Source organism: Dermochelys coriacea, chromosome 1, assembly GCF_009764565.3.
Source record: "Dermochelys coriacea isolate rDerCor1 chromosome 1, rDerCor1.pri.v4, whole genome shotgun sequence".
Lineage (NCBI taxonomy): Eukaryota > Metazoa > Chordata > Testudines > Dermochelyidae > Dermochelys > Dermochelys coriacea.
In genome coordinates, this window is record NC_050068.2 from 31,777,878 (window position 1) to 31,796,239 (window position 18,362).

The window sequence follows — 18,362 nt, forward strand, 5'->3', positions numbered from 1 at the left end:
AATATAGTTTATTTAATGTGATTTCCTAAAATTTTTCCATAATTGAAATAAATAAATAAATGTCTTCATGTGGACCCATATTGTGACTATGGCTCATTAGCAAGGTTGGCTTCTTTAGATCCATAGCATAATCTTCCACCACTTGAGCTAATGGAGAATCTAGTAGAAGTACAGTGCCATTATCATCCATATCAGAGGTTCTCAAACTCCACTAATTAGGTGCCTGGATCCTGGAGAAGACACACATGTAAGGTCAGGTGGTGGCCTTGGGGGAATAAGGGGTAGATGGGAGGGGGCAATTGAATGAGAAGAGGGGGTGGAGAATTTTGGACATGCAGGGCTGCGTGGGACAGAGAAAGAGGCGACTTTCCCCAGCTCCAGGGCTGCGGCTGCTGGGGAGAGATGGCCCTTCTTTCCAGCCCCAGTTTGGGGGCTGCTGTGGCAAGGGAGAGAGAGAAAGACCCCCACTCCTTCTCAGCCCTAGCTTGGGGGCTGCCACAGCAGGGGAAAGAGAGCACATCCATTGCATTAGAAAGGTGAGACTACTGATTCTAAAATATGAGTTGGGTGCTTTTATTTGTAGAACAAAAAAATGTGTCTGTGTCATGCTCTCATCCCACCCATCCACAGATCCTGTCCTGTCATAGAATCATAGAATCATAGAATATCAGGGTTGGAAGGGACCCCAGAAGGTCATCTAGTCCAACCCCCTGCTCAAAGCAGGACCAAGTCCCAGTTAAATCATCCTAGCCAGGGCTTTGTCAAGCCTGACCTTAAAAACCTCTAAGGAAGGAGATTCTACCACCTCCCTAGGTAACGCATTCCAGTGTTTCACCACCCTCTTAGTGAAAAAGTTTTTCCTAATATCCAATCTAAACCTCCCCCATTGCAACTTGAGACCATTACTCCTCGTTCTGTCATCTGCTACCATTGAGAACAGTCTAGAGCCATCCTCTTTGAAACCCCCTTTCAGGTAGTTGAAAGCAGCTATCAAATCCCCCCTCATTCTTCTCTTCTGCAGACTAAACAATCCCAGCTCCCTCAGCCTCTCCTCATAAGTCATGTGCTCTAGACCCCTAATCATTTTTGTTGCCCTTCGCTGTACTCTTTCCAATTTATCCACATCCTTCTTGTAGTGTGGGGCCCAAAACTGGACACAGTACTCCAGATGAGGCCTCACCAGTGTCGAATAGAGGGGAACGATCACGTCCCTCGATCTGCTCGCTATGCCCCTACTTATACATCCCAAAATGCCATTGGCCTTCTTGGCAACAAGGGCACACTGCTGACTCATATCCAGCTTCTCATCCACTGTCACCCCTAGGTCCTTTTCCGCAGAACTGCTGCCGAGCCATTCGGTCCCTAGTCTGTAGCGGTGCATTGGATTCTTCCATCCTAAGTGCAGGACCCTGCACTTATCCTTATTGAACCTCATTAGATTTCTTTTGGCCCAATCCTCCAATTTGTCTAGGTCCTTCTGTATCCTATCCCTCCCCTCCAGCGTATCTACCACTCCTCCCAGTTTAGTATCATCCGCAAATTTGCTGAGAGTGCAATCCACACCATCCTCCAGATCATTTATGAAGATATTGAACAAAACGGGCCCCAGGACCGACCCCTGGGGCACTCCACTTGACACCGGCTGCCAACTAGACATGGAGCCATTGATCACTACCCGTTGAGCCCGACAATCTAGCCAGCTTTCTACCCACCTTATAGTGCATTCATCCGGCCCATACTTCCTTAACTTGCTGACAAGAATGCTGTGGGAGACCGTGTCAAAAGCTTTGCTAAAGTCAAGAAACAATACATCCACTGCTTTCCCTTCATCCACAGAACCAGTAATCTCATCATAAAAGGCGATTAGATTAGTCAGGCATGACCTTCCCTTGGTGAATCCATGCTGACTGTTCCTGATCACTTTCCTCTCCTCTAAGTGCTTCAGGATTGATTCTTTGAGGACCTGCTCCATGATTTTTCCAGGGACTGAGGTGAGGCTGACTGGCCTGTAATTCCCAGGATCCTCCTTCTTCCCTTTTTTAAAGATGGGCACTACATTAGCCTTTTTCCAGTCATCCGGGACTTCCCCCGTTCGCCACGAGTTTTCAAAGATAATGGCCAAGGGCTCTGCAATCACAGCCGCCAATTCCTTCAGCACTCTCGGATGCAATTCGTCCGGCCCCATGGACTTGTGCACGTCCAGCTTTTCTAAATAGTCCCTAACCACCTCTATCTCTACAGAGGGCTGGCCATCTCTTCCCCATTTTGTGATGCCCAGCACAGCAGTCTGGGAGCTGACCTTGTTAGTGAAAACAGAGGCAAAAAAAGCATTGAGTACATTAGCTTTTTCCACATCCTCTGTCACTAGCTTGCCTCCCTCATTCAGTAAGGGGCCCACACTTTCCTTGGCTTTCTTCTTGTTGCCAACATACCTGAAGAAACCCTTCTTGTTACTCTTGACATCTCTTGCTAGCTGCAGCTCCAGGTGCGATTTGGCCCTCCTGATATCTTTCCTACATGCCCGAGCAATATTTTTATACTCTTCCCTGGTCATATGTCCAACCTTCCACTTCTTGTAAGCTTCTTTTTTACGTTTAAGATCCGCTAGGATTTCACCATTAAGCCAAGCTGGTCGCCTGCCATATTTACTATTCTTTCGACTCATCGGGATGGTTTGTCCCTGTAACCTCAACAGGGATTCCTTGAAATACAGCCAGCTCTCCTGGACTCCCTTCCCTTTCATGTTAGTCCCCCAGGGGATCCTGGCCATCTGTTCCCTGAGGGAGTCAAAGTCTGCTTTCCTGAAGTCCAGGGTCCGTATCCTGCTGCTTACCTTTCTTCCCTGCGTCAGGATCCTGAACTCAACCAACTCATGGTCACTGCCTCCCAGATTCCCATCCACTTTTGCTTCCCCCACTAATTCTACCCGGTTTGTGAGCAGCAGGTCAAGAAAAGCGCTCCCCCTAGTTGGCTCCCCTAGCACTTGCACCAGGAAATTGTCCCCTACGCTTTCCAAAAACTTCCTGGATTGTCTATGCACCGCTGTATTGCTCTCCCAGCAGATATCAGGAAAATTAAAGTCACCCATGAGAATCAGGGCATGCGATCTAGTAGCTTCCGTGAGTTGCTGGAAGAAAGCCTCATCCACCTCATCCCCCTGGTCCGGTGGTCTATAGCAGACTCCCACCATGACATCACTCTTGTTGCACACACTTCTAAACTTAATCCAGAGACACTCAGGTTTTTCCACAGTTTCGTACCGGAGCTCTGAGCAGTCATACTGCTCCCTTACATATAGTGCTACTCCCCCACCTTTTCTGCCCTGCCTGTCCTTCCTGAACAGTTTATAACCATCCATGACTGTACTCCAGTCATGTGAGTTATCCCACCAAGTCTCTGTTATTCCAATCACGTCATAATTCCTTGACATCACCAGGACCTCCAGTTCTCCCTGCTTGTTTCCAAGGCTTTGTGCATTTGTATATAAGCACTTGAGATAACCTGTTGATCGCCCCTCATTCCCAGTATGAGGCAGGAGCCCTCCCCTCACAGACATTCCTGCCTGTGCTTCCTCCCGGTATCCCGCTTTCCCACTTACCTCAGGGCTTTGGTCTCCTTCCCCCGGTGAACCTAGTTTAAAGCCCTCCTCACTAGGTTAGCCAGCCTGCTGGCAAAGATGTTCTTCCCTCTCTTCGTAAGATGGAGCCCGTCTCTGCCCAGCACTCCTCCTTCATGGAACACCATCCCATGGTCAAAGAATCCAAAGCCTTCTCTCCGACACCACCTGCGTAGCCATTCGTTGACCTCCACGATTCGACGGTCCCTACCCAGGCCTTTTCCTTCCACGGGGAGGATGGACGAGAACACCACTTGCGCCTCCAACTCCTTTATCCTTCTTCCCAGAGCCACGTAGTCCGCAGTGATCCGCTCAAGGTCATTCTTGGCAGTATCATTGGTGCCCACGTGGAGAAGCAGGAAGGGGTAGCGATCCGAGGGCTTGATGAGTCTCGGCAGTCTCTCCGTCACATCACGAATCTTAGCCCCTGGCAAGCAGCAGACTTCTCGGTTTTCCCGGTCAGGGCGGCAGATAGATGACTCAGTCCCCCGGAGGAGAGAGTCCCCGACCACCACCACCCGCCTTCTCCTCTTGGGAGTGGTGGTCGTGGAACCCCCAACCTCAGGACATCGCATCTCATGCCTCCCAACCAGCGGAGTCTCCTTCTGCTTTCTCCCCCCAGACATATCATCTGGTCCACTCTCCGCAATGGTACCTGTGGAGAGAACATGAAAGCGGTTAGTTACCTGTGTCTGTGTTACTGGAACCCGGACATTCCGCTTACCTCTTCTGGAGGTCACATGTTGCCAAGCTTCTTCACTGGCCTCTTGGCTCCTCTGTGCAACCTGCTCTATATCTTTAGAGCTTTGTGCCCCTAGAAGCCTATCCTGAGTTTGGTCCAGAAAATCCTCAGTCTCTTGTATACAACGCAGGGTCGTTACCTGTTGCTCCAGACCTTCAATCTTCTCTTCCAATATGGAGACCAGCTTGCACTTTGTACAGACAAAGTCGCTTCTGTCCTGTGGAAGAAAGACAAACATGGCACATCCAGTGCAGGTCACAACAGCTGAACCCCCCCCCTTCCATATCACCTACCTACTATGAGCTTCCTCAGAGACGTTGGCAAGATGTAAGCCTCACTGGGCTCACTCCAGGCGAACTCCCAGCTGCTATCCTTTCCCCTCTTTCTACATGTCCTGGCTCTGTCCAACTCGTGCTCCCATCCCAATCTTTTACTCAGTTACATTGCCCCCTGCATCTGCTTTTATCCTATCCACTCCACAACTCCTGCCCCTCTGCCTCCCCTCTGGTCTTATAATGTGAAGTTTTATGCAGCCTTAACCATAGGTGTTACTATATGTGCTATGTGTAATTCCAAAAACCTTTATGAGAGATATTGTTCTCTACCAGATTTGACAGGGTTATAGGATTTTAGAAACATTTCTGTAAGACTTGTATTTATTTCATCTTGTTCTGTAGGACTTTTCCCTAAGGGTTCCATCTGAAATGCATATTTAAGTTATGAAGCTAAATTTAAACAAATGGATAAATATTAAAATGTTGGATAATATATTGTGCTTCTGGAAATTCACAGCCATTTCCAATAGCAGGTCTTATCCCACAGGGACAACAAACAGACTACCTTACCTCCTCAGACATCAATAATTCGCATAACTGTGAAAATGGTTATATGTAAATAGCAAATAGCATGAGCCACAGAATGACTCCTGGGGACACCAATGGAGTTTAATAGTAACAGTGTCTAAAACTACTGGCAGTCGTCTTTGAAGTGAGATTTAAATTATAGTGGGGCATTGCCTCTGAGACTTGCATATACATCACACACTGTCATGATTAAATATATTCCACAAAGGGTATTAGCAAAGCGAATATAAAAAGCATACTGATAACTGAGATGTAGAAGATGAATTGCTGGGTCTGAGCAAAGCCTTTCAAATCTCTGATCAATTCAGAAGCATCAGGATATCAGTGTTTGTGACAGCTGGGAAAACATCTAGGTTTGGGGTAAAATTTTCAAAAGCACTTAAGTCCCATTAACATTCAATGAGAGTTATGCACCTACCTCACATAGGTGCTTTTTAAAACCCAACCTTTAGTATTTGTTGCCATCCTACTTATATAATCAGTAGTACAAAAATGAGAAAGTGGCTGGAAGGACACTGGATTCTTTCAATTCCAAACCAGACAGAAAAGAATTTAGGATTTGAGTACTGTTAATGAAATTCTCAGTCCCAGAACATACATGATGGGGATTGAATATTTGGTTTCACCTTAGTAGAAATTATTCAGAGGAAAAATGCTGTAGTTGAAATCAAACTTTTCCCCACTGCGAGATGTCTTTTCCAAATATCAAAATAAATATTAAGTCAGTCTCTCTTTTTTTTTTATATTTTCACATTCTGTTTTTGTACTTCTAAGTTGCTTATACGTAGGCTTGGAAGGATTAGGTTTTTATTGGTTAATACTGGTAAACTTTGATTTCATCAGACATACACAAACTTACAAAAAATATTTCCACTAATGATCATTGAATTTTGCAGATGGGCAAAGTAAGAATAATGCTGCTTGAGAACTTGAGTTTGATTTACCAATATTTATTTTGTATATTTTGACATATTGACAACTAGTGTTTTAATGGTTATAAAGCTTTAACTTTTTGAGTCTCGCTGTCTATTGTCATTAAATAATTATTGTCTGATTTCTCCCCCCCCCCATATTTTTCTGCCGTTGTGAAAATTTAACTCAAGGAAAATGCTTCAAACAATTAATACTATCCATCAAAATTATTTTTTAAAAAATCCAATTCTCCCAAGCCTACTTGTATATAAGAAAGAGAAGATGCATTAAGTTATTTTTGGGCAGAACAAACAAGGGGAAAAAAGTAAAACTATTTCCCCTTGTTTATTTCCCCCACCCCCCAGTGTTCCTCAGACGTTCTTGTCAACTGCTGGAAATGGCCCACCTTGATTATCACTACGAAAGGTTCCCCGCTCTCCTGTTGGTAATAGCTCAACTTAAGTGATTACTCTCATTACAATGTATATGGTAACACCCATTGTTTCATGTTCTCTACGTATATAAATCTCCACACTGTATTTTCCACTGAATGCATCCGATGAAGTGAGCTGTAGCTCATGAAAGCTTATGCTCAAATAAATGTGTTAGTCTCTAAGGTGCCACAAGTAATCCTTTTCTGATATAGCAGAGTCCACAGAAAGTTCTGCCTCCGTTTAACTAAATCAGTTTAGAAATACAGCTTTACTTATCTTTAGGTGGAGACTGGATATAAATGAGAATAAGAATGAGGTCCTTGATTTCTTGTACATTTTTACTAGCTAGAAACACTACAGCTAATCCCAAGGTGTGGTCTTATGTAGAAAATTTAGAGAGGAATTTTTTCCCTTCTTTCTTCAGCTGCAAAGCTCAAATAGAGGTTAAAATATAATTTAGCTAAAAGGAAAGGTTAATAAGTAACTATATATTCTCTTTTACTAGAAAGACACCAGCTTGCATAGTCTTAGTTTGAAAATGTTCCCTAAAGGGATCTTTGCCTACACTTGGTTCGCTGTTCTTGTATTTGGTTTCATCTCAGATAATAACTATAATATAAGCCTGCATCTGAACATTTAGTGTAAGATAAGGTTTAATTCAACCATAAAAAGTCTTTCAAGATACTTTTGTTTCAAAAGGGGTCTCAAAATTTTTATTTTGCAATTGAAAATCGTTGAACTTTAAAATATGCAATATTGTAGTTTAACAATAACAATATTAAAATAAATAGCATTCTGCTGGGGAAAGATGTACTTATTTATTAACAGATTTTTTTGTGTGTGGTTTCTTTAATAAGCCTTCAGAAATTCAGCTCTTTCAACATAATTGTTAAAGGAGATATAATTCTTACCACAGTTAATCCTGTTTCTTCCAATTTGCAAATGTTTCCCTTTAAAGTGACAAGCCAAAAAAAAAATAGTGCTTGCACTATTATTCTTAATGTATCCCCTACTATTTTTTTCACCAGAATGTAATTAGGGTTGCCAGGTATCCGGTTTTCGACTGAAACACCCGGTCGAAAATGGACCCTGGTGGCTCTGGTCAGCACTGCTGACCAAGCCATTAAAAGATCGGTTGGCTGTGCTGCCAGAGCAGCAGAGCTGGCAGGCTCCCTGCCCCACTCCCAGAAGCGGCCGGCATATCCCTCTGGCTTCTAGAGAGAGGGATAGCTATGGGGGCTCCACGTGCTGCCCCCACCCCAAGCGCTGGCTCCGCAGCTCCCATTGGTTGGGAACTGCGGTCAATGAGAGCTGTGGGGACGGCGCCTGCGGGCAGGGACAGCCCACAGAGCCCCCTGGTTGCCCCTCCTCCAGGAGCTGGAGGGACATATTGCTGCTTCTCGGTAGCCACCTGAGGTAAGAGCCACCCAGAGTCTGCACCCCTCGCCCCCTTCCACATCGCAACCCACCGATCAAGCCCTGATCCCCCTCCCGAACCCAAACTCCCTCTTGGAGCCTGCACCCCCTCCCACACACTGAGCCCCTCATTTCTGGCCCCATCCTGGAGCCCGCACCTCCAGCCCAGAGCCCGTACTCCCTCCCACACTCCTGCCTCAGCCCAGAGCCCTCTTTCACACTCTGAACCACTCCTGGAACCCTCTTCTACACCCCAAACCTCTCATGCCTGGCCCCACCTCAGAGCTCTCACCCCCTCCCACACCTCAACCCCCTGCCCCAGTCCAGTGAAAATAAGCGAGTGAGTGAGGATGGGGAAGAGCAAACGACAGAGAAAGGAGGGGATGGAGTGAGTAGGGGCGGGACCTTAGGGAAGGGGCAGGAGGACGGGGGAAGAGTGTTCGGTTTTCTGCAATTAGAAGGTTGGCAACCCTAAATTTAATTCACGTTAGATTCTGAAATAAGTTGTCTAGTCTACAGCGTTGAGGCAGTGCATTACAACTATAACAAAGAAATGGAGAGAAAATAGGAAAATAATTGAAATGCAATTTTTCTTTCATTGTTTGTGTACAGTTTCAGACATACTGCCTTGTGTAATGATACATAATTTATGATATCTAATGGTATGTTCAGGCTGGGGCAGTACTGGAATGAAAGAGATCCACCGAACACCTAAGTATTGAAAGAGATGACTTTGATGATTCAGTAGGTGCCACTCCTTCCTCTGAGATATTATTGTGTTAGTGTCTCACTAAGGTGTTTTGGGGAAGTGAATGGCACTGCACTACTGTATGCTTTTGGATGTGATGTAATTTCCTTTCTCCTGAGAGACAAAAAGAAAGAAATCGAGATGCTATGTATTTCTTTTAAAATGTGTTGTGTTAAGATACTCTTGTGATGAACGTTGTATAAGATCATAGGTGGTTGAGTTGTAACCCCTAGTATTTAGAAAAGATCTCATGACACTTTGCATAAGGATAAGGGCATTCATTCCAATATTATGCACAAATTCCAGTTTGAGTTATAGCCATGGCCTGACTCCATCTTCTTTGTGCTGTTGCGGAAGTGTAAAGGGGATGGAAAGGTAGCTTAAGTAACAATTTCCTCATAAATATAGTACAGTATACTAAAAGTTAGAAGCTATGTTTTTTTTCTGTTATGGTTCCTGATTCACAACCCAATTATCTACCTCTGCAGAGACGGTAAAATTACAAAAAGAAAAGGAGTACTTGTGGCACCTTAGAGACTAACAAATGCATCCGATGAAGTGAGCTGTATCTCACGAAAGCTTAGTCTCTAAGGTGCCACAAGTACTCCTTTTCTTTTTGCGAATACAGACTAACACGGCTGCTACTCTGAAACCGGTAAAATTACAGAGGATTAGAAGTGATGAGGGTTTACCGTCAGATATTTGGTATTAGCAATAAACTTTTAAGGTGAATTTCATTGCAAACTGTGAAAAAAAATGATTATTGGATTCTCCTGTCCACTAAATGAAGATAGCAAGTATAGCATTCCCTTCATGTAGGGGAACCCTGTACCAGGTGAAAGTTGTCAGGGGCAGCATAGTGCATAGACATGGTGGAGAATCAGGGCTTGAATATTTAAAATAACATGCATCTGTTTTATTAAGTGGACCAGTTTGAAAGTTCACATGGGAGCTGCAATTCTCACCATGTATTGACTATAAAATATCTTTAAAAATAAAAATGCCTAATTGTTGGCATTTCACTGCTTAGTCCTGATAGTAACCATCTTGCTGGAAAGTAATGTAATTTGTGTGTCAACAAAATGAGAGCAGTTCAGTGCAGGAGACTAAAAATTTTAAAGCCCCACAACCCCACAGATGTAGATGTCCCTGACCACAGCAGAACTATTGTGATTTCACTGCATGGATGGCAACAGGATTTAGGAAACCTATGCGTATTGTCCCTTGAATGCCATAAAGCCCAGATCTCCAGGATGCTCTTTGTGTCTTATCCTCAAAACTTCCCTGGGTGCTAAGGGAGTGGCTATAGATCCATGACTACACCAATATATTTTTTTAATTCTGCTCTTGAAGAACTGACATAAGAACACAGAAATAAAATCCTTGAATTATACATCTGTTTCCTTAGAATGTGATCTCAAAAGTTCATTCTTTTCTTTTGTAATAAATGTAATAAATGATATCAATTGACGATGCTGTGAACATAAGAGTGAAAATAACTTCAGTTACTCTAGCGAAAGTGTAGTAGTATTTATCTGATTTTAACCTAAGCTTTAATATAAAAGAACAAAACTGTACTAATCAATACAATAGCATATTATGAATGTAAGCAGTCCTGTTTTACTTCTGTGTTTCAGAATTTTCACCAAGAAGTCAACCAAATAACAAATTATGACAGCCCATCAAGCCTGGACAGTCTTGAGGCAGGAGAACAAAATGAAAATTATACAACACCTAGTGAAACATCTTTGACTACACAGTGGGATGACTCTATACTCTACAATTTACAAAAATCACAGTCTACAAATAAGAGCTTCCTTGATACACCTGAACTAGCTTTTTCTAAAAATCAGCATGTAAATAATTGGCTGATAAATTTAAATACCCAAAATAGCCAGTCAAACACTCCTTTTCATGACACTTTAGCTAAACAAAATGTTCTAATTCCTGCTGAAAATGTACACAATACAAAACAGAAATCATTTGTTCCTAGTGGAACAAAAAAAAGAACAGAGATATGTACTTCTGATAATCAAATAACCTTTGTAAACAGTCCATATACTTTTATGCAAAATAAGAAAGAGGAAAAAAACAATATGTTGAAAGTTCCATCTTCTGGAATGGTTAGTAGAGAGAGTTCATTAGCCACTGATAGCCCTGTGTTCAAATCCAGCAAAGCCTGGGCCATCTCTAATCCTACTGCAAGAGAAGGAGTTCCAGATTCTGTACAGGAGCAGAGTTCTGAACTTACCCAACAGAGAAGAACCACCTCATCAGTACAAACTTCAAATCAGCCTATGGCAACACCTGCAATCTTACCTCCAAGACAATGGAATTCAGCTGGTGTTCACAACAGTACCTTCTCAGCTAATCCTTTACAAAAGGGCAAAAATACAAATACAGTGCCATGTACTGATGATCTAGACAATTTGTCAGAAACAAAAGATGAAAACATTAAAAATTTTAAAGGTATTAATCAGGGATCATTTTTATTTCAAGACATATCTAATGCTTCCATTTTGTGCAACGCTGATCAAGAAGAGAACAAAAAAGAAGAAAAGGGAAATGTGGCTGAAGCCAGGTCACCCTTGTCCAATGCAAAATTTAATTGTGACTTGTCTGAACATCACAGATACCTGAGAAATAACATGCATGAGCGAAAGGGAGTGATATTGCCCAAAAGCATTTTAAAGAAAGAATCTAAATATGAAAATGTTTGTTTCAAAGCCGTGGTTATGAACCAAAGGATCTGCTTTGGGAATCAAATTGCATCTTCTATCAGAGACAGTCTAGAATTGGCAAAAATAAACAGGAAAGATGCAGAAAATCAAAAGAGTAATAAGAAACTCAGATGGTTTGATGAAATTGGCAAAATAATAGTAGAAGATGATGAAAAGTGTTCAGAAAAGAACACCAGAGGAATATCTCAGGCACAGTTGCAGCCATCTTATGTTCAAAGTAAACTCAATCCTGCTAACAATAATTTAAGAAGTATTCCCGCTTGTACCCCAAATTCTGTCTGCACAGAAAATCACCAGGATTATCCCTTGATATCCACAAAAATTGTTGCTGCTGGAGGCTCAGAAAGAGACTGTATGCCTCTGCGTTCTTTTGTATCTATAGGTTACCACTTTGCTAAACAAGCTTGGATGGCATCAAAGGGTGATGAAAGTAAACCCCCTGCATATAGTGGTGACTCTAAAATTCAGAAAGGTAATCTGCATAAAGGTAAGACAAAGATAATCAGAAGACCAAGATCTGCCAAAACCCAGTCAAGTTTTACATCTAAGAATAGAAAGGGCTGTATAATCCGACCACAGTCTGCTAGTGAAGTTCATAAGTTTATACAAGCTCAGGATAAAATCATTGTACCTCATCCACCACCTAAACCTGTACTAAACAACAGGACTGATCAAAATGTAGCAGACACTACATGTCAACCAGTAAATTCTTCCAAACTTCAATCCAACACTACAAATGGTAACTATGTAAATGCAAGACGCCTTTTGCCAGCAGATCAGGTTTTAAATAGAACCACTATAGAAAATAATAAGAGTATTACTTGCAGTTCTGACTTGGTCACTGTGACATTGGCACCCCCACCTTCCTACAATGTATCTCCAAGTGAGCCTTTGGAAAAGACAAATTATACTGTAAATAATATTCAGACAATTGCCCTGCAAGACAGCTTGATAACTGGTACCAAAAGGAAACCTGTATGTGCAGAAAATGGACTACGCCTTGATCATACACCAACTGATGAAGAAATAAATCTTTTGTGGCAGGGTGTGCATAGTGTCCTAGCTCAAAAGGATTATGCTGCTGGTAAGAACCATTCTTGTTTTTTCAAAATAGGGGTTTTAAAATAACAGGCTCTTGCATTCAGTTACAAATACTGTTTTCACCTTTCACACAGCAGTTTGAAGAGTTTCTACTTTTGTCATTATCTATTATCTCCTAGAGGCCCCAGTCAGAGATGATGGCCCCATTTTCTTGGGTACATTACAAGCATTAAATAAAAGAAAATCCCTGCCCCAAAGACAAGTGGATGAAACAAATACATGTGGGAGGAGGAAGGCAGAGAACAAGTTAACAGTAAAATGAGTGAGTTTTACATGGTAAACTATAGCTTACCACCTGCCAGCCACTATCAGCTGGCAGGACTCTGTCATCTGGGAAAATGTTTTTTGACAGGATCTCATGAAAGAGCCATAAATCTGCCATGTTTTTAAAGTGACTGCTCTGTAAATATTTGGTATTGCGAAGACTCTAAGTCTCACTAACACAGGGAATGTTTCAAAGAAAGTTGTCCATGTTAATAGAGTAAAGAAAGTGGAAGAAATTTCTAACAGCCCTATGTCACTGTGCTGGCAAATATTTGTATCAGAGTGAATTTCTAGAATCTTTACATGCTTTACAAAACTGTTTTCTGGGAACATTACTGTAGAAATAACCATGGGCAAGACAGAGCAAAAGATGCACAAGAAAATTTAAAAGAATAAATCATATCTTCTTGCTAATTAACTTTGAAAGCATGTTTCAGACTGATTAATTTATATTTACAAATGCTTTCCAAGTAACCCCTTTGTACTCTAGCCAAGTTCTATGCCTTGGAGCAGTAATGGAATCCTGTGTCCCCACACTGTGCCCAGCTGAGCTGCTGTGTGGTTTTCCATCCTTACAACCTCTTCCAGTGGCAGAGTCCATGACCGCACCAACTCCACTTTATGTACCAGCAGCCATTCTGTGCCTCCTATCATACTGTTGTGACCATCCTAAGGATCACTCAGGCTGGTGCAGAGCCCCCTTCTATTAAAATAAAGAGCTTCCATGTCCTTTATAATTGGGCCACTTTATTTACAGTACATACTGTGACAGGGTCGGACTGGATGGCTACAGGAGGGTAATAGAAGGCAGATATTAGCCCCAGGTTAAGTAGGTCCCTTTTCCCTGGTAAGGTAACAGGGAAGGTTCCAGAACAATCAGGAACCTTCTGGAGACAATTAATACAGACAGGCTGATTAGAACACCTGCAGCCAATCAAGAAGCTGCTAGAATCAATTAAGGCAGGCTAATCAGGGCATCTGGGTTTAGAAAGGAGCTCACTTCAGTTTGTGGTGCGTGTGTAAGGAGCTGGGAGCAAGAGGTAGCTGACAGTGAGAACACACGCTGTTGGGGGATTGAGATGTACAAGCATTATCAGACCCCAGGAGGAAGGTCCTATGGTGAGGATAAAGAAGGTGTTGGGAGGAGGCCATGGGGAAGTAGCCCAGGGAGTTGTAGCTGTTGCACAGCTGTTCCAGGAGGCACTCTAAACAGCTGCTATTCCACAGGGCCCTGGGCTGGAACCTGGAGTAGAGGGTGGGCCCAGGTTCCCCCCAAACCTCCCAACTCCTGGTCAGACACAGGAAGAGTTGACCTGGACTGTGGGCTCATGAAAAGGGCTAAACTGAGGGCTGCCATGAAGCTCCAAGGCAAGTAAATCTGCCAATAAGTGCAAGACCCCACCAAGGTAGAGGAGGAACTTTGTCACAGTACACTGTGTGTCTCAAAAACTACTTTGGGGAAGAGCAGAGTGCTTTGAATATATTTTGTATTAAAAAGATGCAGGAAGAGAGAGGAGTTTGTTTCTCTACCCTTCTGGGTCTTCATACAACTGAGCAGTGTAACTTTTAGAGACAGATTTTAAGCATCACATGCAAATATTTTAAACTTCTTCCTCTGCCCTCCTCCCCCATACATACCTATGTACTGGAGGGATAAATGGAGACATTCCCTTTTCTTTGAAAATCAGCAGTGGTATTCTTTCAGTATCTATTCATTATGTCTATTGTATTCTTTAAGTCAGATTATTTATATTAAATACCCAAATTTGGTTTTAGTGACTTATTATTTATATTACAGTAGTGCCCAAAATTTTCTCGGCACTGTACAAGCATATGAGAAGACACAATCCTTGTCCTAAAGTTCTTTCCAAGAGAGAGCAAATCCTGCACTCGTTCTTCTTCAGTGACATATAGTGCTGCAACAATATCCTGAAGTTCAGCAGTGTGTGTGAGCAGCTTAGAAAACAAAAAATATTATTTGCCCCAACATACAACCTACTATATATTAAAGAAAAACAAAATAGGGAGGGCAGTCAGGGAGCAAAATGTTAATTTCCAGAAACAAAATGATCAGCTATGAGGGTCTTGTTTTAAATGGAGCTGCAAGCATCAAGTGGTGTATTTACTGACCAAGGGCATAGTATTCCCTAAGGGTTTGATCCTGCATAATGCTAAGCACTCTAGCCCTTATCCAACAAAGCACTAAACATATACTTAACAGTAAGCACTGGAATGGTACCCCTGATGTCAGTGGGACTAACTCACATGCTCACTTGCATACGTGCTTTGCTATATCAGGATAGAGTCCTCAACACCTTGAAGGATCAAGTCCTAACATATTCTATTACCGTGTTGGGTAAGTCTCACTAAAACTTTAGTCCATAGTTACTTCATAGATCTAAATACATCTTGGCTTACTTACCAATGAAACTAATCTTGGTGCAGATCAAGAAGCTCACTTCTAACTGACTGTTTTTCAGAAATGTATTACTTGATTAATAATTCAGCATTTTAAAATTGTTAATGTTCCTCAGTATATAATGAATACAACTTCATTACATTCAGTTTCCTTTCAGGTGATTTCCAACATTACGATGCTCATTACAATAATTCCTCTAGCACTAATTTGCAACCTACTAAAGCGAACATATCCCATGTTACTATTGATGATGGCAACCTTTTGACCAGTTTTAAATCAGCTAGAATGAATGGATTTTTCTCTTCATCATCAAATGGTAAGAGAGCTTATATGTTAGATATTGCTTTAGTAAAAAAAACAGAGAAAATGCTGTTAAAAGCACCAAAAGACATTCTTGGGCAAATTTTCAAAACCTTACCAAATTGTACACCCAAAAAATGGTCAAGCACATATATAATTGCACACGCAGAACCCCCATTTTCACATCAAGTAACTGTAAGTACAAAATTAGCATAGCATGTATCTGTTTGGGTATACAAGTTCCTGATTTTCACCTGCAAATTCCATGTGTGGATTTATGTTTCCCTCAGGTGTAGGTTAGAGGCTGAGTTTTAAAAATGTATTAAAACACAGACGAAAACTGAATTAAATTTGCAGTATAGTATCTAGTTTAAGCTTATGTATCGGAAGAAAATTGCTGCAGTGTTTTTTGTTTTAAAAACATTAAAATGAATACAAATATTCATAAATTAGCAAAGCAAAAACAAATATAGCTAGGAGCTCTAATATGTACCGCAGTGGTAGTAAAATCTCATGGGATGAAACTTAGTCAAGTGAATTCAATTCTGTGAACTAGTGAGCATCCCCTACAATGTGCTGAATTCTGTTAATTAGCATTGAATCAAATGGGAGCTGAGACCATGCAGCCCTTAGTAGGAAGCGCTGATTACCCTGGATAGTCAGGTCCTAAGGCTATTTCCTAAAAGTTGCCTATCTTACAAAATGGAATTATTGTTTGGCATGTCATTAAACGTTGCTGTATCACAAAGGTAACTCAGAAGTTAGCTAACTATTCAATTTTCATCAGCCTTTACATATTTATAGAGGATCAGTCACTATACAGTAGAACCTCAGAGTTATGAACAACAGAATTAACCAGTTAACCACACACCTCATTTGGAACCAGAAGTACACAATCGGGCAGCAGCAGAGACAAAAACAAATACAGTACGGTACTGTGTTAGACTTAAAAAAAGGGGAGGGGAAACAGCATTTTTCTTCTGCATAGTGGTTTCAAAGCTGTATTAAGTCAATGTTCAGTTGTAAACTTTTGAAAGAACAACCATAATGTTTTGTTCAGAGTTACGAGCATTTCAGAGTTACAATCTCCATTCCCGAGGTGTCCCTAACTCTGAGGTTCTACTGTAATATCAAAGTGCCAATAATCTTTGCACCTCTGTATTTAGCATGCCTTTACATACTGGTTGTTTTTTTGTTTCTCATTTTAGGTGCTGTTCCTGTTATAAGACTAAAACAAATTTCCGACAATAGTGAAAATAAACGTAGAGATCTTTTAGAACAGAGAAGACAAATTGTAACCTCTGCAGGAAGGAGACCCACTCATCATGCACAGGTAAATATCAGTTTCAGGAACGTTGAACTGAAAATGTCAGTCAAAGGTTATCACAGAATAATAGTCTCCTACTGCTGTATACTTGTCCAACATTCCTGCAAACATAAAAACAGTTTCTCTGCACATTCTCAATAATTTTTAACGATTGTCACAGTAAAATACTTTATCTACCCTTACAACAAATGTATTATTTTCTTTGGGGGTTTTGTTTCTATAAACCAGTCACCAGAAATTCATAAACTAAATGTTACCAAATATTTTTATAGAAGGCATACAGCGGTTATGAGATTCATTAATCATCATTGTTTATTCCAAATATAAATGTTTCCTTTGCATCAAAACATTTTGTTTTCATCATTTTATACATATAAAGTATACATAGCAGAATTAAATATTGCTGTAGCTGTAAAAACTTGTAGTGGTAGTGACATCTTACTGGAATCCGATGTAGTTTAAGGTAATCTGATATGGTTGACATCATGGATGCTGTTCCTTGCACTAGCCTACTTGTCATTGATTTCAGAGTTAAATACATTACAAATATAGGCATATAAAAATGCTCAAAGTTTTGATTAGAACTTTTAAATAAAATGTCTAATAGTCACTGGGCTCCTTGTTTTTTAATATTTGTAAAATAAATGAATTAGTGTTAATAAAAACAAAATCAGTCATTTGAGGATTTTACAAAATGCACGTTCGGGAGAGATTAATAGATTCTAAGACCAGAAGGGACTGTTGTGATTATCTAGTTTAACCTCCTGCAAAACACAGGTTGTAGAGCGTCACTAAAATAATTCCTATAAATGCTATCAATTAGAAAAAACATCTAATCTTGATTTTAAAATTGCTAATGATGACAATAAAGAGACTATAAAAATACCAAACTATGTTAGTACAGGAATTTCTTGTTTGTATATAGCACTAATACAACATCTAAGAAGCTTTGTAAATAACTTTCATATGAACACTTTTTGTTGAATATCTAGGAACATATTTTGAATCATAGTAATTTTTCACAACCGTATTCATTCAAAATGAAATTCAGCCCTGTTTGGAGAGCCAGTATGAGGCTTATTCAGACCTTAATTCCTATTTAACTCCTGTTTTGAGGGCTTATGTGGGATTTAAGGTTTCTTGCTGGTCCTTTGCACAATGGTGAATTTCACCATCATTGCCAGCAACTATTAATGCAATAGCGTAAATCAAAGAGATCCAGTGAAGATGGTTAGAGGTATGGAAAAATTTACATATGAGATACTACAAAGACTATGCTTATTTAGCCTTAAATAGAGAAGATTTTGAAGGAATATAAAAGGGTATCTGTCAAGGACTTTTGAACCCTCAGTGTTCCTACCGAAATTTCTATTTAAATCTACTAAAAGTGTAAAACAAAAGTCAACCAAAAAATAAAAGGAGTACTTGTGGCACCTTAGAGACTAACAAATTTATGTGAGCATAAGCTTTCATGAACTA

The 18,362-nt window shown here is 41.0% G+C and overlaps 1 protein-coding gene across 1 annotated transcript in view; it reads left to right on the plus strand.

The window, feature by feature from the left end:
* CEP126 (centrosomal protein 126) overlaps window positions 1-18,362 on the plus strand; it is a 71,551-nt gene that overhangs the window by 42,918 nt on the left and 10,271 nt on the right. The window contains 3 exon segments of the mRNA XM_038387924.2: window positions 10,369-12,556; window positions 15,414-15,572; window positions 16,765-16,889. Coding sequence (XP_038243852.1) covers window positions 10,369-12,556; window positions 15,414-15,572; window positions 16,765-16,889 — 2,472 coding nt within the window.